This window comes from Anser cygnoides, chromosome 5 (assembly GCF_040182565.1).
Source record: "Anser cygnoides isolate HZ-2024a breed goose chromosome 5, Taihu_goose_T2T_genome, whole genome shotgun sequence".
In the NCBI taxonomy this organism is placed as follows: domain Eukaryota; kingdom Metazoa; phylum Chordata; class Aves; order Anseriformes; family Anatidae; genus Anser; species Anser cygnoides.
This window is the reverse complement of record NC_089877.1, coordinates 57,418,243-57,442,781: the sequence shown is the minus strand read 5'-3', so window position 1 is coordinate 57,442,781 and position 24,539 is coordinate 57,418,243. Positions and strand designations below refer to the sequence as shown.

Here is a 24,539-nt window from a genome sequence, read left to right as displayed (position 1 = left end):
TGAAGAGGGTGTTGGCAGCTGCCCTCCATTCCTGCTGCAGGAATGTACTGCACACTGTCAAAACAACACTGCTACGGTCTGCTGATTCCTGCTACGGGGAATTTAACACCCATTACATAAGGGATATTAGGCAGCACTTCTGCCCTTAGGCCCTCTCACTAGCCCATTTTCCTGCATAGACCTCTTTCTGCTCCCTTCTGGCCCTTTGACTCTCACCAGCGCAGACACTGCTCATGGCAAGCCCACAACCTCACTGTCTGCTTCAAAACCTGCTGCAGGAGTCATGTCCTCCATATTCCTTCCTCTGCTCTTTGAGGCGAAAACATGACCATTTCCAAGCCAGACTAAATAATTGCTCAGAGCTAGTTGACTTCAGGACTCCTGACTTTTATAGCTGGTCTCCACACTGGCACCAGAGTGAATTCATGTGAGCATTCTGTCCATTTGTAGTAAATTATATGGTCCTTCTCCTTTTGTTTTCCTTTTTATGGGCAATCCTCAGGAGTTGTACTGAAGGGAAATATTACCCAGTACAGCTGTCAGGGGAAATAGTAACCAACATAACTGATTTGATATAATTTCAGAGCTCCTTTCAACTCCTTCAAACTCACGGACTCACCAAGGGGTCACACCTAGAAAAAAAGAGCGTCGAGCAAGAGTAAGGAGAAATCCCGCCCAGCTTACAGCACTGAGGATAGAATTGTGATGGATAAAGAGCTGAAGGAAGGCAGAGTGGGAAAAGGGGTGTGTGTGCATCTCCGTGTGTGTGTAAGCAGCGTGGGTGAAGGAAGGGGACAAGAGCTTCGGCGTGAGGAGGAAATAAAGCAGGTAAGTCCTCAGCGAAGCTGTGCACCAGAAATTAAATGCAGGCCTAGAGGTCAGAAGTTTTGCTCCTGTTCCCAGGCTAGTTTTGACCTGCTTCCTTCATTCGCACAGATACATAGGTTTTCTCAGCTTCAGTTTCTTCAGCTGCAGAAGGACACTGCTGGCCCAGGGATCGGGTTTAACATTTATTTATTTCAGACTATCTGGAGGTGCTCTGCAGTGAGTTGTTTTGGCTCTCTGCAGTCTGTGATAGAGCTGACAGACCACAGCACAACAATCCTGACCCAGGAGGCCAGCAAGGCCACGGGGAAGCTTCTGCAGGCAGCTCAAGTGCTGCTTTTGCCTGTGCCCAAAACTGTCTCACCCAGAGCCAGGAATAGCTGCTCCTCTGCTTATTTTCCTTGACAGCCTGGTTGTGATAGCCATTCTCAGAGTGTGCCTCACTCACACTGATAAGCCTGGGCCCTGATTTATCACCTGATAAAAAGGTGAACGTGGCCATTTTCCATCCCAAGCAGGGCTGAGGGAAAGGAGGTCCCATGCCCATCTCCTGGGGAGCAGCACAGAGACGTGAACATGCACACTGTTTTCGCATTGTCCCTCCCAGTCCTAAAGAGGAGATCCCTCTTTATCTTAACTCTTTGGCTTGTTTTCAAGTTAGCAAAGCAGGCTGGCAGCACACAGGAAGGATTCCCTGTACTGCTCTCCTTCTCAAGATGACCCAGCTTTTGTCAACCCCAGACTTTGCCGTCCTATTGCAATATGCCACCACTTGCAGTGTGGGAAGAGACCCCCCGAAAAAGGTCCCCATTTTGTATGTATTAGGTACTAGGAGGACACATCATTCCAGACCCCAAAAGGTACACCACTGATTTGCCAGAGAGTTCCAACACCAACATTAAAAAGGTCATAAACAGAAGTGAAAACAGGACTTGCAATCACCCCCTTGCCCTATGCGTGTCGCAATCCAAACCTTCCCACCACGGATTCACCAGCACACAAGTTTAAAACTTTTCTGATTTATTATCCAAACAGCAAGGCTGAGGTGGGGAAAGGGAAGGGAAGCACCGGGGGACTTACCCTGTGAGCTGGGATACAGAAGTGGTTTGAGCAAAGAGCCACAGAGCCAAATTCTCCCACAGCATCCTCTGGGTCCCAGACCAGCAGCTTGTCAGGTACAATTGCTGTGGCCTTTGACGTCTTAGGAAGAGCATGAAAATAGCTGCTGAAGCCAATTATTTCTGTCTCTAACTGCAATTTTTGTTTGTACTCATTCTCAGTCGAGTTGCTGCCCACTCTGCACCTGAGAGAAGGCTGCATAATTTGTTTCTTTTTATCCTCTGCCTGGTTTAAGTCCTTGGGTTGCTTGGACAAGATTGGTGGGGCAGAGAAGTATTGTCCTCTCTTTTTTTTTAAAGTCAATTAAGAATAAAACACCAGTTTTTCTTTTTTTTAGTGGGTTGCAAAGGCAGAGGAGTTTAGTCAAGGTCGTGTAGGCATCACATCCATATTCTCTGCCCTGTTTCCTTTCTCTTTCTTTTCCTTTTCTTCAGCTCTTATGGGTTCTGCTGTCATCCTTATACTGAATAAACCCAAGCATACATCAAGTGTTACTTGACAAGAATCTAAGGCCTGAAAAGTGTATCATGCTGTTTTTGTTTAGGAAGAAAACATAGCTCAAGCTCATAAGCTTGCACTTGCTGGACGTCCTCTCAGACACTCAGAGCATCATTCCGCATTTATTGCCTGATCTCCATTAAAATGATTGCCTCCAGAGAGGTTGCACTGTATGGTGCTACAACGGAGAGATAACAGGGCTTTGACCCCACACCTTCATACACAGCCCGTAATACCCTTACATAAGGTTTTGAACACACAGACATAAAAGCAAAACCTCTGACTGAAGACAAGCACTACCATAAATCTTGTAAGCTCAGCTCATGGGGTTTATGGACTGAATCAAGCCCAGAGGATTGAGCTACTGATTTGATAATTAACCTGGGATTCGATGCTGCTATGTATTATGTTAGGCAAATGCTCTGTTTGTTATTTAAATGACTTTCCATGTTCTTTTTCACACCTGGGAGTCAAGTGAAACATTAAGAGTCAACTCTTGCCCATGGAGGAAAAAATGCATGAAGGGAAAGAAGAAAGCTATTTGCCGTGATTTTACTAACAATCATTTCAGGTATATAAATATAGCAGCTTGACAAGCCTTTGGCCACCAGAGTAGTGTTTGTGCAATAGTTCAGCTTTATTTTAACTTTTGTAGAACAGCTCTTAGGATACTTGAGGAGAAAGATGGTTTGGTATTTAATGCTTTGACCTGAGACTCGGGAGACTTTTATTCATACTGTGCTGCTGCCTGCACAGATCAATGAATTTCTCTCTCTGCCTCTGCTCCTCATAACAGCAGTTTATAAGCTCTTTGGGGGACAAAACTCAGGCACTTGTTTGCTGTTAAGGATGATGGAGCATCAGTTTGGTGGGACCTCTTGGTGCTACTATTATCATTCAGTAACGTTAAGGAAAAAGAAGAAAGGAAAGGAGAACAAGCAGCTGCTGGAAGGTGCACAAGAGGGGTGGTTTTCTTGTTCTTTGAGTTGGATGCCCATGTGTTCCTTGCATGGGGACTGAGTTGACAGGGAGCTTTGCTCTGTCGTATGATGATTACCAGTGCTCTGAGATGTCTGTCAGGCTTTCTGCAGATGGAGGACATTGCTACTGCCTCATAAACCAAGTCCAGCATTTATGAGCAACGTGTCTTATCTGAAGAAAGAAGATAACAAGTCGGGATTGAAACTCCTCCAGGACTTTGGTGTCTTGCTTCATGCTGGTGTAGTAGAGACTCGCAGCCAGGATCAGCACAGCGCAAAAGGAGAGCCCCAGGAGCACAGGCAATCCAGATGATGACCTGTCATGCACTGAGAGAGGGTGGGGAGGAAAAAGAAAGCAGCATTATTTTAGTGTCATCTTAAACGCTTCCCAAATCTGACCCCCCGCTGATGCTTTTGTCCTACTTTTCTGGGAACAGCGGGGTACACGGGGCTCTGGTTGTGAATACTTCTCCAGGCATCAGTTAAGTGATAGCAGGTCACACCTCCTGATGCAGGGCAGTGAGTATAAAAGCCCTCATCTAATGGTGCATTTAAAGAGTTTAATTATATACAATATGAATAGGATTACCATAGCTAATACATAATCTCAAATTTCCTTCCAGCAATTATTTTTTATACCTTGAAGCTAAATGTTAGGTTACTAGGAGAATATTAAGCCACCTCACCTAATTATTTAATGCCTACAAATGTTCCATAAAGAGAGAAGATCTAGATTTCTGTCCTTTTCCCTGGTAACTCAGCCTGTTTGGGACCTCTGCTAATTACTGAAAGATCTGAGACAAGGCACAGGCACATTTAGAAAACTCTGGCTGGCTTAACCTCTCTCTAAGTGCTAGATGTGCTAATTACACTGGAACATCCTCAGTGTTTGCTCTTATTCAGGAGGACACTGTAAACGTTTTTTCTTGCCTGTTAAAATATAATTCAAGGATGTTTAAAGTGCTATAGGTCAGGCATAGTTCATGTGTGGAAGTCAATGGGCTACGTTTAGCTCTCTGATGTCCATGCAGCTATTTAGAGGTGTCTCAGCCCTTGTATGTGTGTATCCATCCATGGACATCTGGGATGCAGTTTGGTTCAGATCTGTCTGCTTTGTTTGGCTGCATGCTCATTGCACCATCAGTATTATTTTATAAAACACTGTGAGTATTAAACATGCAGTATAAAACCAAATTCACGCCTGAATAGAAATCCAAAGTGTGCAGCTATTTTCCTGCCATATGCACATAATCAATAAGAAGATAAAAATGTGGCATGGATTATTATGGGTAAAGGACCAACATTAGCTATAACATATTTAAATTAGCTTCTACCACCAGCCCTGGAATACACAGCAGTCAATTAAATTGTCATACAGAGGTACTGAGAGGAAGGTAAAAAGTCGTAAAACCAAGCAAGAAACCATAATAATGTATCAAAAAGTGTATTGGGAAAAGGTAAAATGTTAATAGGCAGTCATTTTATAGCTAACCAGAAACCAAATCAATGTCCCATAATAGGTCTGAGTGAATTATTTGCAGCAAATAATTTATTCCTTTGAATTTATCCTTTCTTTCTGTTTGCAAATTATCCATGAGCAGACTTCAATTTTTATAAATTTGATTGTTTGGTATTATTCTATGAATGGTTTATATGTAGGTGTATATTTATATGTAGGTTTATATGGTTTATATGTGGGTTTATATGTATATAAATATGTATATAATGGTTTATATGTAGGTATTTAACCAGTGAGTTACTCACCACTTTCTGCTTATGCAGAGTTTTTTTGATTTGGAAGGTGGTATTTACATTGTTTGACCTCCCGGGCCACGTGATACACCTCTTGACTGGGTGGCTGCCTGCCTTTCAAAGCACGGAGCCTGTCTGATGAGTGTATTTTGTGAGAGTGAAACTATTCTGTAACACTCAACAGCTTTTCAAATCAGCCCTTTTCTATGAAGTGCTTAAAACTGTGTTTCATCTCATGGAAGTTACTTTCTATGTCAAATTTTTGGGTTATTTCAGATGCAAACTTGTTTTTTCATTATATCCTTTCAACACAGGAATATGCTTAGTCCAGAGACATAAAAAAATAATGTGGAAGAACAGTCCCAACCCAAAAATAGCTCTGAGCTATGCTCACACAGCTTAATCACACTGCTACAAATGTGTGCTGGAGTGTGTGTTTGCTCTTTTCTAAGTTGCAAATCGAAAAAAACAATGTTTAAATTTGTTGAATTGTTTGGTGGAACAGCACGTTCAGCCCTAGCCATGTGCCCACACACGTAAGAAAAAAAGCAACTTGTCTGTGAGAAAGGCACTGGACAGGCATACAAGAGATTTTGGTTCAGGTCCTGCCTTGACCCTACATTTCCACTGTTATCTGAGGGATGTTTGGTCTTTCCTTTTCCACCAGACTCCTTCCTGCCCACAGCATCTTGTTCCTTTTGGCCTTCCACAACCACAGCTCTGTGTGTGTACATATATGTATATGTGTATATATGTACCCTTTCCCCCCTTACTGCACTGCATACAGAAGGGGCTGGATTTTGGCCAAGGCCTCTAGAGATGATTGCCATCATAATAACACACAGATAGACACATTGCCTTGGGGGTCTGTGAGGCTGCTTGGCCTCAAACATCCTTGCAAGCAAAAAGAAAAAAAAAAAAAGATTATTTTTATTGTTTCTACCCTGCCGCCAGTGTATAAATGAATTGTCTCTTCCCCACATAAGAAAGTCAGCGGGGAGAACTACTGTTTCGCTTGGGGTGCTTTCCCTGCATATCTTAGTGAAAAACCTGTACCTATTTCATTGCCACAAAATATATTAATTATATTTAAATTAAAAATAGCTTCAGGGATTTCATTTTTGTTTCCACTATTTGTCTTGCTAGATGTCTTGTTTAAAATACTGCAGCAGACCTCATCAACTCTTTGTGCTTCATGTGCCAAGACAGAAAAAGCAACAGCTGCCAACAGTATGAAATGCTTCATATTTGGAAGGTTTATTTGCAGAGCACATCCCCACCGCTGCAAAGCAAACTCAGGTTAGTTCCATGAATGCCTCAAAGTTATAATGTGAAACTTTGACTTACCCACTACGTAGTCACAGCAGGAAATAACTAGAAAACAGAATAAAAATGTTCTTACATGCCTGGAAAGGAGGTGTCTCTTTGCTGAAGATTAAAAAAAAAAAAGCATGCACTGGACGGTATCTCTGAAACTGCCAGTCACTCTACAGATATTGGGCAACTTCTCACACTGCTTTTGACTGAATGCATTTATGCCCAGACAAAGATCTATCCACCCCATGCAAACATGCAGACACAGGTGCACTTCAGGGACGTGAGGAAAAAAATATTATATGGGGAATTTCATAGGCAGAGATTACTGCTGGTGCAGGATGGCCAAAAGTCAGCTCTCAACAAAAAACAAACAAATGAAAAAAAAAAAACACCTCTTCCTACTCTGCATCATTTCTAGAAGAGAAATGAGATAGACCAGGAGGCTGAGAATAAAAATGAAATATAGAAAACAAACCCGACTGTAAGATGCAACTGTCATCCAACAGCATCCTGGAACTGCCTCTGCTTGGCAGCTGGGGCCCAGATGCAATCCAGGATGAAAAGTGAGCATGGAAAAATTTCACTGGTGCCAGCAACTTTCATCTTACCAGCCTCTGTTTTAATAACGTTGCATGGACAAACAGCAAATCATCTAAATCACAGGCTGTTTGTAACACAGAATATTAATTATGAGTTGGGACATTTCTCCTGTCCTCATGGAAGAGTCAGAGTCTTTCCCATCCCTGCAGCTTCCTGTGGCTTGAGCACAGTTGTGCTGAGGTCAGAGCTGGTGGGTGCCAAAACCCCATCCCAAGCTGGACTGACTGTGGGGTGCCAAGCATTGGTCTGGGGGCACAGACTCTGGCAGGGAGCTGAAGGAGGTATTGCGTCTCGTCCAAATCCTGCTCCTGAGCAGTCAAAAGAGCTTTGAAGAGTTTAGGGCTGACTCATTGATTCTTCCCATGCGTTCAGTTCGGATAGGAAAGCCCAGGCTGTGCCAACAACCTTATCAAGAAACAGCTTTTCACTCCTGCATTAGTAGGCACCAGAAGCAGCACACTGCAAAACCAACAAGAAGTCTGTATACAGACACAGCAGTGGATGCCAAGCCTTGTTTATAGAAGCTGAGTAGCAGTCCAGACAGGTGGCTGACATGGAAATTTCTGTCACCTGTGTTTTTGCTAGCAGATGTATCAAAACCATACAATTTTAGCTTCCTACCAATAAACACAATTTTTCCTAGTCGGATCTGTTAGTGAAAGTCAGAATAAAACAATTATTTGGTTATGAACTGTATTTAACACGTGCAGAAGTGCAAACTGAATCCTTGTGTTAGACCTCAGCTTCAGGTCACTCCCAGCTGACCTACCCACAAGCTGTTATTTTGGCTCATGAGTGAAAGACCAGAAGACATGTTAGCTGTGTTGTTCCTTGGGTACTTTTATTTGCAGAAAATATTACATCCTGGCTGCTTTTAATCCCAGTGGGCCAGCCAGGCTCAGACCTTTAGTGTTCTGTCCCTTGCCATGCAGGTCGCTCAGAAACATCAGAAGGTGAGCTCCCTCCCCAGTATTACATCCTAGTTACCCAGAATGATGTAAGCACATTTAAATTTGGTTTGTTTGAGCTCATCTATGAATGAAGTGTTCTGAGGTAGACCTGGTGCTCAGCCAAACCCATGGTCTGCAATGGTCCCTGCGGTCCCACAAGTTCACCATGAGAACAGCCTGAGGCTGCTATACCCTGATCCTCCAGGACAGGCAGGGGAATGGACCATGTGCACTTCTGCAGAGCACAGCACAGAAGGTGTCTGTCCCCTGCTCCATGCTGAGCTCGAAAAGACAGATAACCCTAACAGAGGGGAAGGCTGATGAGGACAGACAGGGTGAAGGTTAAGAACTAGAAAGGTCATGCCAGAAAGCCTAATAGCTTGAACATACCATGTTCAATGACTTCTTCTGGCTCACGAAATCGAACCCTTCTCTCTGCTTTCCTTTTTTCCCCCACAGCTTGGTCCACAGGTGGTCTTTTCCTCAGTATTGAAGGAGGACAGCTACTGTCAACTGTCTAAAGAGTTGATCAAAACACAACACATGGCCATTCAAACTGGAGTAATAAATCTAGGTGAAGCTTTGAGTTTTTGTGGCTATATTTTTACCATGTCCCCCAAAGGACATGATGTGGAACACATCTGATGTGACATTTACAGTCATATCACTGTAATATGTACACCAAGCCAATATAAATATCATTGTCGTAGATCTTCAGTACACTAAAGCTGTCTTTTCAGGAAAAAAAGCTTGGTTAAAGAAACAGCAAAGTTTCAGAAAGGATTTCTCTAAATTGGAGCGAACGGTTATTGAAGATAGCTGCTCAACAGACTGGGGTAGAACACATATATGATATGAAAGATAAGATTCATATTATTGGAAGCACCTTTGAAGTGTTCTGAGCTAAGCTGCTCTGTTTTGGATGTGGTGTTGCCATTTAAACAACTGAAGCTATGCACCAATCTCATGATTTCAAGCAATTGTTTGCCATTTGATAACACAATTATGTTGTTGCTCTGTTTTTTCCTTGGAAGCCACGCTCAGTCTTTGATGATGAAATCAGATTGCTGTGGATTCTGCCAAATGACAAAAAACAGGGCTGCTAATAGTAATAAAACCCTCTTCCATGTAGGAATGTTCCCAAAGTTAACCCCCCAAACAAATCCAAAGCATCTCAGTTCAGAGATGCACGTTGTCCTTGGAAAGTGGAGCAGCAGATGGCAAACTTTCTACTTTTCAAAGACCTAAGTGGGTGGCACAGATTCTATACATTTTATTTTTACTTTAAGATCAAAGTTGTCTTCTCTACACCTCTTCCTCCTCTTTCTCCTCATGTGTCTTTTCCTCACTCAGTGATGGCAGAGCCCTTCCTCCCTGTTTTTCTTCCTGCTTTCCTCTTCTACTCCTCAGTGTCTGTTGCATTTGTCCATTTTTATAGTCAGATAGCCTTGCCCTACACCTTGTTTCTTTGCATGCTTTCCCCACACTCAGCACTTCATGCACACACTATCTGGGTTGTAGAGGCGGGGTTAAAGCCCATTACCTACAGTTTGGGGCTGACAGACTGCCCAGAGAGGGTCCATAGTTTTCTCTGTGCGTCATACACTGTATGTCCCCTTTACCAAACACATGTTGACCACATTGGCTTTGGAAGAGACACCGCTATGTGCTGGATGAAGAGAGGGATTTAGGGGTGACATTGCTGGGCAGATCAAGCCTACCGGCATGGCTTTCCGGTGGATACCTAGGCCTCCTACACAATTCACAAGGCAATTATGTGTTTAAAAAAAGCATCCACAGCAGCCGGCCCATTAAGCAGGAAAGCACATAACACAGACAGCAGGAACTGCAATGCAGTGGGGAACGTCTTCAGCTTTGATGCCTTCTCCTGAGGGATTTGTAAGCCAAATTTTAGCATAATATCACTGGTAAGGATGTTTTCTCTAAGCTTGGGGTCATACAAGCATCAATACCTCCTCTGTCTCATGATCAGAGGCAGAATGGTGGAGGTCTGTGTTTTTTATCCAGCAGCTCAAAAGCTGGAAGACCCATCCAGCATATGGGAGATCTAGATTCAACTTCTTTCTAAATCCGAGGGAATATGAACCCATATCTCCTATATGCACACCTTCATCATCAGACCTATGGTGCACGTGTGAGACTGAGGGAATCTCAGTCGCTACCAGTGAAGCCATCTTGTTTGGCCTGGAATAATTAAATATTCATTGGAACAAAGAAAGAAAGAATGAAAGAATGGCTTTGCAGCCCAGTGTTTGGGTGCTCCCTTGGGGATGGAAGAGGTCTGCTCCTATCCTTGCTCCAATGAATACTTAATGTGAAATACTTAAATATTCATTGGAGCAGTCACTGGGAACAGGGTGTCTTGTCTACCAGGTGAGTGCCCTAATCACTCTGCTGTAGCCTTACACACACACACACACAAACACACACTTTCTGGCATAATGAATATTTAATTATTTTGTGGAAAAAGGAAGCAGCTTCGGGGAGGCACAACACAAGATGCCCAGCTCAGACTAGCAGTGGTTACAGCTTTGTCTGAGAGGAGTCCTCCAGTGGTACATTCAAGGAAACCAAACCTTATATTTGAAGAGATTCATAACTCCACGAGACACTTTTGTCCATACGAGATTTTCCAAACACCCAACAGCAATGTCACATCAGAACAGAAAAACATTAAACAGCTAGGTGGTGGGATAGCACCAAGCCAACGAAAACCTTAAAAAGGAAGTGACATTTATAATATTTACTAGGCTTTAACAAACTAGGGAAATCAAAGCTGCACAGTGTCAGGAAAAAAAAAAAAGGTACAATTTCCTCTCAGACAGCGACCCAGTGTTAACAGGTATGACAAGAGCTGGAAACCTACCGAACTGTTAGTTTGGAAAGAATATGACATTAAAAATAAGGCACTTGTGAAAAATTCTGGGCGTTGGGCACGAGGACACTATCACCCATCAAGAGATTACTTACCAGGAGCTCCTGTGCACTACGATCAGAAGGTGGGTCTGGACATATTTGGGACATGTACTCTGGATGCCAACATGAAGCCTCCCACACGAAGCTTTGGTTGGAAAGCCACTCGCTCAAGGAAATGGGGAGGATCAGGGAAAAATGTCTGGAGACCCCTCTGCCGCGGGGACTGAGCAGGCAGTGCCAGCGAGCAGACGGGAGCAGCAGCAGATGACAAAGGAGTGGAAAGATGAGTTTCCGCCCTTCATGCCAGTGTTGGCTTGGGAAGGATGACGTGACTTGAAATGTACTCAGCAGCCAAAAATAGCACACAGTGATAATACTGGTTGTGCAGCTGGAAAGCAGGGCTTTCCTGGCAACTGGAGAGAGGCTGAATGGAGCAAATCACAGATAAACACCTACATATTTATATGCGTAAATGTAAAGTCAAGGCTGTTCTTTCCATAATGATTACTGCATTTCCATGATGACATTGGTCTCCTTTCCAGAAAACATTGCCGATCTCAAAAGTCTTGCAAGTGGCACTACTTTTAATCCTTTTCTTGTTCAGAACTATGTGGGCAAAAGCCATGAGGAAATGTTATGGATATAGTGGGTTCACATATATCTCCCTCCAGTACAGTTATGGCCTCACTTTATATGTCTTACATATTAGATCCATTATTATAGTAATAAAGTGAGATTTGAACATTAGACATTTCTACAGATATTATAATAAGATTATTGATAGAGAAGAGAGGTGATTTACTGTTCAACAGGCTTTAACAGCCCCTTGTCAAATGCTGAAGGCTGGTCATCATTAAATATACAATTTCCAGCCAGAAATACCTGCCATGACTGCTGAAATATGGTGGTTTATTGTCTCTACAAGCACAAGCTTGAGGGTTTTTTTTTTTGTTGTTGTTGTTCTTTTCTTGGAGCTATTGATTTGCTGTGAAATGTCTAAAAAAATCCAGTTTTGTGTAGTTTTCCAAGTTAGATGGAGTGTCTCAAGGCGGGACCCTAGCATTGCTCCTTTCACAAGGGGCTTCACTGCAAAGTGGAAGGGAAGACCCCAGTGTTCTCTGTTACAGCTGTGCATGCTCAGACCAGGCCATCATTTTGCACCTACCCCATGAAGCAAGGGTTGCAAGATGTGGGCATTGGCACCAAGACCCAGTCTCTGCATGGGTCTTCAGTGTTTGGAAGACTTGCTGTCCTCAAACCTTTCCCTTCCCAGCAGTGAAAGCAGTGTCAGCATGGAGGACGACACTTTTTACTGGCCTGGGGCACTTCACTGAATGCACCGTATCTAAAAGCCACCTGGAGAGAAACACCTTACCTTCTCTTTCCTGTACATTGGGGTGTTGGAGGGCTTTTCCTCATGCTGTAACCGGCTCACAGCTGCAAGGCTTGTAAAATGTTCTCAAAATCCCCTCTCTGGTGTGTCCTGAAAGTGTTTCACATCAGTTATTTTTGGGATATCTAAGCTGAGCTTTTGGTGGGGAAAAGTCATTTTTCAAAACTTTGGTCATGGTAGATCCTAGACAGAGAGGTGACAAAACCTTTCAAATGGTGATCCCCAGCTTATCTGGTTCCTCCTTGCTCCCATCATGATAATCACTTGCTACTAAATAATATAAGAAGGAATTTATATGCCTACTGTGGCCAAAAATACAGGTGGAGGAGGGAAGAGGGAAGTCAAAGCCTAATATTCATCTCTCTCTCGCTTTCCCTACATGAATTGTCTCATTCATTTTTACTAGTGTCATCCATCAAGTCACATAAAAAAGGTCTTTTGTAGCCTCTTATTCCTGAAAACAGAGGCAAAGAGCTCATAATCTTTTAGACCTGAATGAGAAACCCTGTTCTTATCTTTTTTTCAGTGAATCTGATCTTATTGAAAGCAAAGGCCTTTTTTTTTTTTTTAACAATTAATCAGAATTTTTTGAGATTATCTTTAAAACCCCCAGAAGAAAAGTTGTTGGTTTTTGTTTGTTTGTTTGTCTGTTTTTAATTATAAATGGCTCATTTGTAATTTTCAATGTAAGAACTCTTCTTTTCAATTCCAGAGATTCCCCTTAAGTATAAACATTTTTTTTCTGTTAATTTGATTGAAAAATTATTAGGCATCTTATAAATGTTTTCATGAAAGATTCCTATCCAAATGTTAGGAATGATCATTTAATAGTACTATTCTCACTTTTTTTTTTTTTCCTCAACCTGTTAATTATATTGATAGCGATAGTTGTAAATGCTTGAATAATTTGTAGTTACCTGGGCACTCAAGTTCCAGTGGATAAAGATGTCAGGAGTTCAAATCTCATAACAGGGACAGATCCATTCTTGCTAAGTGCTTTTGATTGCAGTTTAACCACCTAAAATTAGATATAGATTAGGAATAAAACACAGTTTCATACATGAAGTGAAAAATTCCAGGAAGATAACTTTCCTAGTTTCTGAAATCACTAGTAAAAAATAAGTTACAATACTGGAACAATTTCTGCTCTGGAAGCTGGAAGGATTTCCCTTAACATTGCCCTCCTCTTTGAAGTAATTTTTCATCTAGGCTTTGATCTCAGTTCTCGCAACACATGTCAGAACCAAAGCTGGACAAAGAATTCATAAATGAATTATTTAGCTGAGGAGTGTCACCTCTATTTCTTTCTGCTAATTGTTCACAAATACATAGTGACTTTTGTGAACATATTCATTATTCAGATTTATTCAGCGGATAATTGCTGGGAGAAATTATTTGTCTGTAGATTGCTTGGAAGCATTTTGCTGTGACCATTTACTAGTAAAAATCTATCAAGGCTTTTAATACGAGACAAACTGAAAATATCTGTAACTACTGATGGAGTTCTTAAGCGTGACCAATATACTGCAGTCTTAATCAGCAAATCCCCTCTTTTGAGGACAAACTCCTCTACTTCCAGTGTTACATGAGAGAAAAAGCAAAGACATGTCAAATATCTGTTGTGCCGACTTTGAATGGCTCGCATTGTATATGCAAATAAGTTTTTACAAGAAAAAGGTTGCTTAAGTGTTTGCTTAGCAGAAAAATAAAACAAGCCTGAACAAAACATGATTGACTTCCCAGTGAATAAGTACGAACAGTCCACACAAAGGAACTAACTGCACAGCCAGTATTTTCATGCAATACCCCAATGGAAGATGTCTAGGAAATAAACATAACATGATAAAACAATTTTACGCTCAGAGGATAGCTGTGTAACCATATGAACTCTTTTTCCATTTCCTTTTGCAGGAATAAATATTTTAGACAAGCAAAGGACTTTGTAAATGATGCCTTTGTGGGGATTCGTCTGGCCTGGTTCAATTATTTTGAAACCTAGCAATTTTCTCATATCATTGAATCTGGTTTTATTGCAAATAGGGTCATAGAAATAGTCACTCATTGTGATAATGGACTTAGTTTATCTTAACTATTAACACTTCTAGTAGGTTTACACACACATATATATTCAATATTTATGGATATGCACAGTGCATATATATTAATAATGAAGTAACTTTATCTCCAACAATCTGAAAACAAAATCACGTAATACCATACAGTGTGGGGTGCAATGGTAACTGGAAGCAGCATATCAGGATAACAGAACAGAAAAGGAATAAATAAATTAGAAGGAAGTCTTCCATATCTTCTTCAACTTCCAGAGTGTCAAATGAGCCTTTGTTCAATATTCCACCTTTCGTGGTTCTGTGTGCTCTTGATTAATAATTTAGAGATGCACCTTTTGGCAGCAAGGTAAGTTTTGTGTTTGCCAAGAGTGATTTTCCACCAGTCAGGGAATACATCAGGAAATAAAAAGGTGAATTGCCCCACAGAGCATCATTAGCTGTGTTCCTTCTTTTTTTTTTTTTCTGCCTCTGGAGAAGCAGATTTACTGCTGAAATGTGTGGAACGCCCATGAGGTGTCATACGGCACTGTTTCTACTCCTCAGACCTTCCAGAAAGGAAAGCACTGCATAAATTCCAACCTCGAGACAAAAATCAGTCCTTCGGACTGTGCATTTCCATATGCATTCCATGACAGAAGGGTCTTGGTTAGCCTCTCTTCTGATGGTCACTCCAAAATGGGATGTTTCCGAGGAACTGGAAAAAAATCAGCCATGAAGCACAACGGAGACAGAGCAATGAATGGGCATATGTGTGTAGCCAGGTGCACTGATAGCAATCAGTTTATCTGTTCATATAATCCCAAATTCCTGTGATGCCCAGAGATCTGTGTACCCCAGTGTGTTTGCCCCCCAGGAAGGGCAGTTTGTTCAGCCCAAAGCACAACATCTCTAGTTCCTGTGGTGCTATATGAAGGACCCACAAGGTTATCCTCCCACAGAGGCCTTCTCTTCTGCATTTATATATTGCTACCCTGCAGTGGAAATTTTCCTGATGAGCTAGAGCTGTGAATTCCCCTTCGATGCAGGTAGGCAGACCTGGGGCCACTTATCCAGGAACTGCAGGCCTGGATTGTCACTCTTTGCAAAAATCAGATTTGTCATGGTCACATCACATGCAGCTGTCTGATCCAACACAACAAAATTTATTTCTGAAGCCAGCGCCCTGGCTTTGTTTGTGGATGTAGCAGGTACTTCAGGGTGCTGATCATCTTCCTGGGGTTGCAGCACGAGCTCCAAATCCACAGCATGCAGGGGCTTGCTCTGGATTTCAACTGAGCTCTTCTCTAGGGCAAAGACACAAGCACCAAGCAAAATGTGTAGCAAGATTTTGCATTGTGGTGAGAAGGTCCCCAGAGCAGGGCAGACTGATTTCTACTCTGCTGGAACTGGCTAGAAATGATTTAACTCTGTTGAGGAACCTGGTCTTAATTCATCCCTGGCATGAATCCATTGACTTATAAAGGCATGGATCCGTCTCCGTCTCTTAAAATTGCCTCTCTTATTCATGCGTCTTTCTGGGTAGATGTTACAAACAACCACAATGTACTTGTGATGATATATAGTAAAGAGAGAGAATTTCTGTGCTGCTGAAACGAACTTTCTAAATAATTACAGAATGATTCCACATCCATTTCATAATTAGACTCCTGAGATTACAGCCAAGCCATTATCTGTGATTCAACATGCATTTTTACTTTGGAAATATCCCATAAACCATTAGGTTTATTCCACCTGAGGTTTTCCCCTTCGTTCCGTTCATCCTGCCACTGGGATCTAAAATGTAAAACATGTATTGATTGAATAAGAGTTACCAAGTAACCGAATGCTAATAACTGCTGTTAGCTCACTGTTTCCGTATCAGTCAGCCCTGTTGATGCCGAATGTGGGAGACAGACAGGGCTGAAGTGAGTGAGGTCATTCTGAGTCAGCTTTTATCACACGTTCATCATATTTTAGCAACAAAAAGGAGTGGAACTGGAACCTCTCCTTAAAGCAACTGGGGGCTGCCACCAGCCAGGAGATGGGTGAGAAGCAGTTAGATGGCTGAGCTGGCATGAAATAAAAAGAGAGGGGGAAAAAATATATATATATATATAATGAAAAGAAAAACTCTCAGAAACAGCAAAAACAGAATTATCTTCTGTAGCTCTATTTCAGCAGCAATCACTTTGTGCTCTCTGTTGTGTTGACTGGGACTTTCTGTAATGATCCCTCATTTACTCATGTGAGTTTTGGCCAGTGGAGAAATCAGACTAGGATAATTGCAGGATGTAGCCTAAAATGGGGATTAGCAGCCTTGTCTAAATCCCAGAGATATCAAAAGTCTCCTGTTGATTTCTGCAGGCCCATGGTCTATTCTGAATGGATTTTAGAAACCTGGAAGCTGTTAATGCCAGACTGGTCCTGAGGAGGGCAGGGAGTGGGACTTACATCAGGGGGAAGGGAAGGAGTCAAGGGAATCGTAAAGCACCTAGACACAAGCATCACTGCATAAGATGATTTGAAAGCCCTGATGTAAATGCTCTTGAGCTCCATTTTTGGTGTCGCCTTGGAAGGGGATTAGATTAGATTAGTGACATGAAAGGAGAACAGAAAAACTGAGAGAATAATGGATCGAAGCGTGAGAAAAGCCCAAATGAGTAAAATATGCATGAATTTGAAGGAGCTTGGATGGTGATACTGCATAATGAATATAAAAAGCAAGTGTCAAATCCTGCTGTCATTGGCAGACACTTTACACTAATGTTAAGTATATTAAAGTCTATTAAAGCCGATATTTGTTCTGGATTTAATTTCTTGTAATTAGTGTGTGAGACTCTCTCCTCCACCTCTCCACACCCTGAAGGCTGGTGTTTTCAGAGTAGAACAAGCAGTTTTAACAAAGAATAATTGGTACAGTTTCCAAATCTGGCCAAGTGCTTCTGGAACCTATATTCACTTGGATCTCAATTTAAGCTGGGACAAGGAAACTAAGCAAGGAAAAAATCAGACAGTACATCAAAGAACACTTGTATTCATTAGGATATATGATAAGTCAGGTTGAAAGCCATCTGTTTTTTGCACGAGTAAGCTGAAGATTTCAATTGCAGTTTTGTTCCAAGCAGAGCAGCCTTGAGCATGTCTGTGGAAGTATCGAGGGGACCTGCTCATGCCAGGTCATTTGGTGTCTCCCACGAGGGTGGCTGAGAACAGGACAGGCTTGGACTGGAGACTGTGGAACTGGATCCAGCCCTGGTCCCTGACAGTTTTTCATCAGCTCCTTAAAATAAGGGGCTTTGAGCAACCTGGTCTAGTAGGACGTGTCCCTGCACATGGCAGGGGGGGTTTGGAACTGGGTGATCTTTAAGGTCCTTTCCGACATAAGCCATTCAATGATATCATGAGAAGATGCTCCTGCTAGTAGCTTTACCAGCCTGTTACTAGCTGCCTTGTTAATACTTACAGCCCTCTCTTTTTTTCTCCTTCTCTCTACTTCATTCTTATCAGAAACTTGGTCCTGGGTCAGGAACAGGAAACCTCTGAGCTTAAATTAGTGTGATGCTGAGAACAACTCTGTTCTATTTTATGCTCTGTTTTATTTTATATTTGTTTTATTTTATTTTATTTTTTTTATTTTATTTTAATTTAATTTATTTTTAATATGAATCATTTTATTTTTATCAGCATATTTTTCATAATCTCAAATGTATGAGCCTTTCAAACAGTCACCTCAATGAAGCAGTGGAAATTACAATGCCTTTTCTTTTAAATCTAGGCAAATGCAAAAGCAAGGAATCAGCTTCACAGGACAGTTATAGAGATTGTGAATTAATAGTGTCTGAAGGGAGGAGAACTAAAACTGAGCTCTTGTTCTGTCATGATTTTGGCCACATAGCTATTACCTAATGCAAGCAAAACCTGCTCAGTGCCTTGCATTTTCTCATACATGCATTACACTTTGTGTAGCAAGCACGTCTAGGACAAGTATGGAGACTGAAGTACCCTTACACTCTCTTCTTAGGGTTGATATTTCTCCTTGTGTATTGGAGAGCTGAAAAAAAAAAAGCCCCCTTTTGGACCACAAAAGGGTCATTCCAGCTCTAAAGTGAATATGATGGAAAGGTTATGCCACTACTACTCCTTACCAGAAAAAGACCTCTCCTGCTCTCCTGACTCCAGCTCAGCAGCCCTGAGTTTCAGACTATGGGACTGAAACACCTTTTCCTGATGCTCCTGGATTTGGCAAGCTTTGTCACTTGCTGCATAGATAGTGCTGGAGCTAGAAAATTGTGTCAGCTTCCATGATGGACATATTTGACTTCCCAAACCAAAACACTACGAGCAAGGAGTGCTATGAGACTTCTTTACAGAGCAGTTGCCTTCTATTTGAATGGCATACTTGCCCTACAAACCTTTATAACAACTTTAAAAGAGCATTAGAGGAGATCTGATCCCGCCCCACTGCACAACCACAGGTGCTGCTGATTCCAATGAAGAGTTCTGCATGTGAAACACAGGCAGGATTTCATCTCTGCTGCTTACATCTATGGGACTGATAAATCTCCATTAAAAGCAAAACTTATCTGTTAGGGCACTTTGGGTCAAGCTGCCTTTCCACTTACACTCCTACAAAAATATTGCAGTGAATGGAAACTTGTTAGTGCATGTGTATAACATTTGCTCTTTTGTTAAGTGAAGTGAAAAACACAAAGACTGGGGCAAGGAACCGTTGAGTCCAAAACACAGATATCAAGTTTCTTGTCCAACTAGGGCAATAATTTTTATTTTCCTCTGATTGAAGTCACTTTAATGCAAGGGGCACAATCTGCCTGTGAGGTTGGCACTCTGCTCTCTTGAGCTCTGGCTTTACTGGCTTCTGCCAAGCAGCCAAGTAATTTCATCTGTCACATTCCCACTGGCTTGTCTGCTATCACTAGCTTATTACAACTAGTGAATTTCCAGCATTTTGGCATTCGCAATGCACTGACACACAGCATAATCTTCTGAATAATACACTCTGCTTGCAGTACATGAGTGAAGAAAGTATCTGTCTGCTTCACACTTCCTTCTCTTTAAATGAGTTTTCCTCACATCCAGCAATCTCTGCACAAAGACACCTGGTTCTCATTTCTAAGCCCTGAAGCCTGCCCACTCTTCATCTGGCCTAGGTTCATCCGGGATGTGCTGAGTGACTTTACCTGGCATTAGTCACGATGGCAGCAAGTGCTGCAGGCCTGGCTGCTCCTGCAGAGTCTGGGTGAACCCTGTGCTGGGCGCCCCTCCTGTTTCTGACAGGTGAGCATATTAAGAGAGACAGGCTTTCTTGAAGCCTGCAAGTTTTTCTTGGATGCACAAAGAATCCCTCAGCTAAAGCATACGCAAAAAGCACCCCTGAGACAAGAAGAGAATATCTGACCTTACTAAGTTACTTGCTAAGTGTCAGGCTGACCAAAGCTGGGGGTTTGTGGAGCAGAGATACAGGACCTGTTCTGTGCCCTCACTACCCTCTCTGAAAGAACGCCTTCAGCTCCTTGAATTCACCAGTGGAAATCAAACACAAGACACAGAAACAGCACTGCTTCCCCTTTGTCTAGAGAAGTGCAACTTAAATAAGAAGTATAGGAGGGTGAAAAGAAGGGGAGTTCAGAGCAGGTGGCACCAGTGGTTTATGTCACTGAAATTTGTGAGCCCAGAGCTGGATGTGAGGCAATGTTTAGCAGAGAAGATGGACTGGCCCTGGAGAGAAGAAGCCAGTGGTCCCATGTGCCGAACAGCCCTCAGTCCTCTGAGCCACCTGCTAACAGGGGAGTTTCTTTGCAAAGGGACGGTGATGCCTTGGGGATGAGTTCCTCAAATCTTGGCTCTGTCCAACAGACCATACAGTAGCAGCTCTGGCCCAAGGAGCGTGCACAACCTAAAAGATTCACCAAACCTCTTGTATCTGAAATCATTAATTTATTTGCTCCCCCCAAAGGTAAAGCAGCTGCCCCAGGATGCACATATAAAGCTTTATAAATTTCAGATACTTGTCAAAATATTCTATTGCAAAACTATCTGAATAATGATGCATTCACTCTAGGCACTTTATATGAGCAAAATGGAGGGTAGATACAGGGTTTGGAAACAGCACTAGGAAAGGTACACAGAACTTTCCTGATCCATGCACTGTGAGAGGCTCAGACCTCCTTTCTGTACAAAGAGGGTTGCTGGGGGTCTGAACTGTTAACTGTGTTATTCTCAACACTAATGGAAAAACAGGCTCTAAAGAAGCAGCTTGTCATATTACCTTTGTACTGGCTCAATTCAAAAAAGCCTGCAAATAAACTTTATTGCTGCTCCTAATAGTGGTTATTATTGATCATAAATAATATGCTCATTTTCATTACTCTTGTTTAAGACCAGGGCCACACAGGAGTTACAGATATTGGTGAACAGGCTGTACCTGCACCAGAGACTTTATAAACCAAAGGAGCAATGCCAGTTTACAGAAGACTAAAGGTCTGGACCTCAGCTTCCAGAGAGGCTGAACATAAAATGTAAGGAAAAGCAAGCCAAGAAGCCGCAGTGTTTGGACACAAGCAGGTGAAGCAGTTTTTACAATAGAGGCTTTCTCCACACTGGCCTAAGCTGGCAAGAACACAAAACCTTTTTTAGACATACCTGTTGGTCATGATGAAAAGCGTAGGCAGCATCTCATGCTGACATGTCTTGCTTGGAAGGCCTGCTCAGAAAAATCCTTCATCAGAGCAGCAGCTGTCGTCTTCCCCCGAGCAAATTCCTTTAAAGCTGTCAAAGATGCTGTAATCAGACTAGGTCATCAAAACCGGTCCTCCTGAGGACTGGAAATAAGATCCAGAGATGATCATTCAGCTGCATGGGCAAGGTCTAAAACACTAAAGTTTCCATTGAAATTAAATGAAGGGGCTGTAATTGCTGTGAAAGAAAAGCAAAGCAATCATTAGGAGAGCCCAAAAGCTTTCAAACTACCTCCTGAAATGGTGCTGGCTGTAAAGTAGGGATCTATGTACCGCACAACAGAATCTGATAGCAGAGCAAAGCTTTTACCAGGAAACCAACTTAGATAACTACTGGAGCATTTGTCTGTGTGCCTCTTGGAGCTAGGGCAAATTTTAATCGAGATTTCTACACACAGTTGAGTAGTTTTATTGCTCGGCTAAATATAAAAAAGGTTAATAAAGTAATAAAAATGGATTCTTTGTCTTCCTGATTTCAAAACATGAGGCTGTGGTCAATATGTTTAATAATTTGTAAATAGACTGGAATGAAGCCCAGCAGCCATGGTGACCACTGAGAGGAGACTGCTGTGCATTTCTGCCCTCTCGGACCTGTGCTTGCATCAGCAGTTTTGCAGCTTCCATAAATTGTTTGTCAGTAAGGAAGAGAAAAGGGGCTGAGCTCCTCTCTGCCATGATGTTTACTGCAGTTGCTGGAGTTACATCTGGGATAAATTTAGCCTGGTTTTGATTAAACACAGTCTTGGCTAGAATTAAAGGGTATCAGTGTATCTGTTTTTAGCTGCATTTACACTATATTGTTTTCAGTGTCTCTGATTTTAGGTGATTGATTCCTCCTTGAGTAGTCGTACAACAAACAGATCCCAAAGCGTCCTTGGTACTTCTCCAGTGCACTGGCATTACACCAGATATCGATTCCCAGCTCCTTCTTATCACTCTAATTTAAAAAAAAAGAAAAAAAAAGAAAAAAAAAGAAAAAAAAAAAAAAAAGAAAAAAAAAGAAGAAGAGAAGAGAAGGAAGGAAGGAAGGAAGGAAGGAAGGAAGGAAGGAAGGAAGGAAGGAAGGAAGGAAGAAGGAAGGAAGGAAGGAAGGAAGGAAGGAAGGAAGGAAGGAAGGAAGGAAGGAAGGAAGGAAGGAAGGAAGGAAGGAAGGAAGGAAGGAAGAAAGAAAGGAAGAAAGGAAGAAAGGAAAGAAAGGAAGAAAGGAAGAAAGGAAGAAAGGAAGGAAAAAAACCCATCTCAATGCATGGTGTGACTGTTTGGACAACTACAGAAAAAAAAAAAAAGAGGGAAAAAAAAGAGGAACAAGCATCAACTCCCCTAGGTTGGAATAGCCAGGGAAATCACTGATTTATCAGACATTTGATGTGCTCACAGGGCTCCCAGCAGCAGTGCCCTGACTGCTGCAGGTGAGGAGGGGAGGGAGCCTAAGCCTACAGCAGGTATCTAAGGGGAGTTGCTTGGGGGAAAAAGTAGGAAAGTGAAGGCACTGTGCCCCGCTGAGCTTCTGAAAAAGAGAGTTGGAGGAGAGGCTGCTGAAGGACAGGAGAGGTGGAAGTGTGTCACAGGGCACAGGGATCTCTGGAGAAATTTGGGAGACCCCGGCACAGCAAGGCATGGGGAAAGCTGCTGCAGGGAAGGGAGGGGCTGCAGTCCCAAGAGGCGGATTATTAGCGATAGCAAGGAATCTGTTTCCCATATCTGACTGCTGTTTTCATCAAAGTCCCTGAGCCTGTTTCACCCTGTTTCAACTGGCTCTGTGCTGCTTTTTTTTTTTTTTTTTTTCAGCAGGGGAAACTGAGGCAGCAGGCTGCAAAGCCACTTGCCTGAGGCCAGCAGCAGAGCTGAGCGCTGGGGCTGTCTGACTGCTCACCCCACATCCCGCAGGGACCCAGGGCAGGGGACAGCTCTGAGATGCTGCTGCCAAAGGCTTCTCTTGGCTGTTCAGAGAGAGCATGCCAGGAGAAATCAGAGCATAAAACCCAAGGGAAAAGCTGCTAGAGATCCCGTAACACCAAAGTGCAACCCTGCTGTGGTTTTGCAGTGAGGCAAAGCAGATCACAGAGCAGGTAGCAGAGAGGAATAGCTCAGTATATATAAAGTCATGTACTTGCCTGAGCCCTCTGGAAGAGGCACCAATGGCACTGAGCTCGAGTGAGCCGCAGGACTTCCTCGGCTGTTTATCCTGGTGAAGGATATTTAACAGCTCAGGCAACTGCCTGGAGCTCAGCTGAAAAACCCCCGTGCCAAAAACACAGGAGACGGAGCCAGCGTAATAAACACGAGGCTCCTTGACTTTTTCCTAAGTGTCTAATTATATATACATGCAGCATTCCTGGGGCTCAATTATAAGCTTAAAGTCGCTTTTCCTTCCTCAAGGTTTTGTCCCTGAGTCGGTTAAGCAACCAAGAACAAAGAAACAAGGGGTGTTATCGCACGGCTCCTGTGCCACAGGAGGACTCTTTATTCCCGTACCTCACCTGGCAGCCTCCAGCCTCCCCAGCACTATAATTAGAGCATCTTGCAGCCATCGAAATAGCACTGACCCTCACCACAGTGCTGGCCCTCATCTTGCTGCTCTCATCTGTCTTGCACGACAGCTCCTCACCCACACAAATCAAGAACCTGGAGGGGATGGGGGCATTTCTGCATTTTGGCTGTGCTGCCTGGGTCCACCCATCACACCTGGCCCCCGGTTATGGGATGATGTCTGTGCTCGAGTTTTCTGCTAGAAAGAGACAGAGGGGTGAAACGGGGAGCTGGAGGAAGGATGCATTTTAATTTCGCATTCCATCATCCAGGCTGCTTCTTGAATTAGTGCACGAAACTCGGCTCTTCTGTCCACATTTTGTTCAGGCTTGATTTATATGAGCGTGCAGGCAGGCTGCGGCTGACTGTACAGATCGGTGATTTAAGGAGAGCTGAGACCTCAGGATGAATTAAAGCAGTTTCCTTTAATCTGCCCTGCTTGCCCAACCTGCCAGCTCCAGGAGCCACGCACTGAGCACTGGGGAGCCCCAGTTACCTCCTGGAGTCCTCGCAGAGAGATGTGGGCACTCCCGGAGAGCAGGTATCCCTGACATCGGGGCTCATCTCCTCTGACATTTGCTGTCACCTCCACCTCAGTGCTGTCCCCCAGGCTCCTACTGTAGCCAAGTGAGACAAAGGAGTGCCTTTAGGGGCAATTCACCCACCCCAATTTAAATGTCCACTTCAGCAGCGAATGAGTCCCATCCCATTCCTCTCCCCTTCATGGGAAGCACCGGTTTGGATGGCAACACCTCTGCCTGGCCCCATCACACCTACCTTATGCTTGGGCAGAGAATTTTTTTCTCCTGAAGGCCAGAATGACATTTCAATAGGTA

General features: G+C 42.9%; 1 protein-coding gene across 1 annotated transcript; it reads right to left on the bottom strand.

Moving 5' to 3' along the window:
• Positions 1 to 1,828: 1,828 nt before the first annotated feature.
• Positions 1,829 to 23,472, bottom strand: C5H14orf180 (chromosome 5 C14orf180 homolog). Its single transcript, XM_066998421.1, has 8 exons — positions 23,289 to 23,472; positions 21,080 to 21,258; positions 13,289 to 13,389; positions 12,354 to 12,461; positions 11,033 to 11,402; positions 8,432 to 8,558; positions 6,522 to 6,548; positions 1,829 to 3,749 (listed from the first exon to the last, which is right to left on the bottom strand). Exons 4-8 carry the CDS (start codon positions 12,395 to 12,397, stop codon positions 3,547 to 3,549), a joined length of 771 nt encoding a protein of 256 aa, XP_066854522.1. The 5' UTR covers positions 12,398 to 12,461; positions 13,289 to 13,389; positions 21,080 to 21,258; positions 23,289 to 23,472; the 3' UTR covers positions 1,829 to 3,546.
• Positions 23,473 to 24,539: the final 1,067 nt, after the last annotated feature.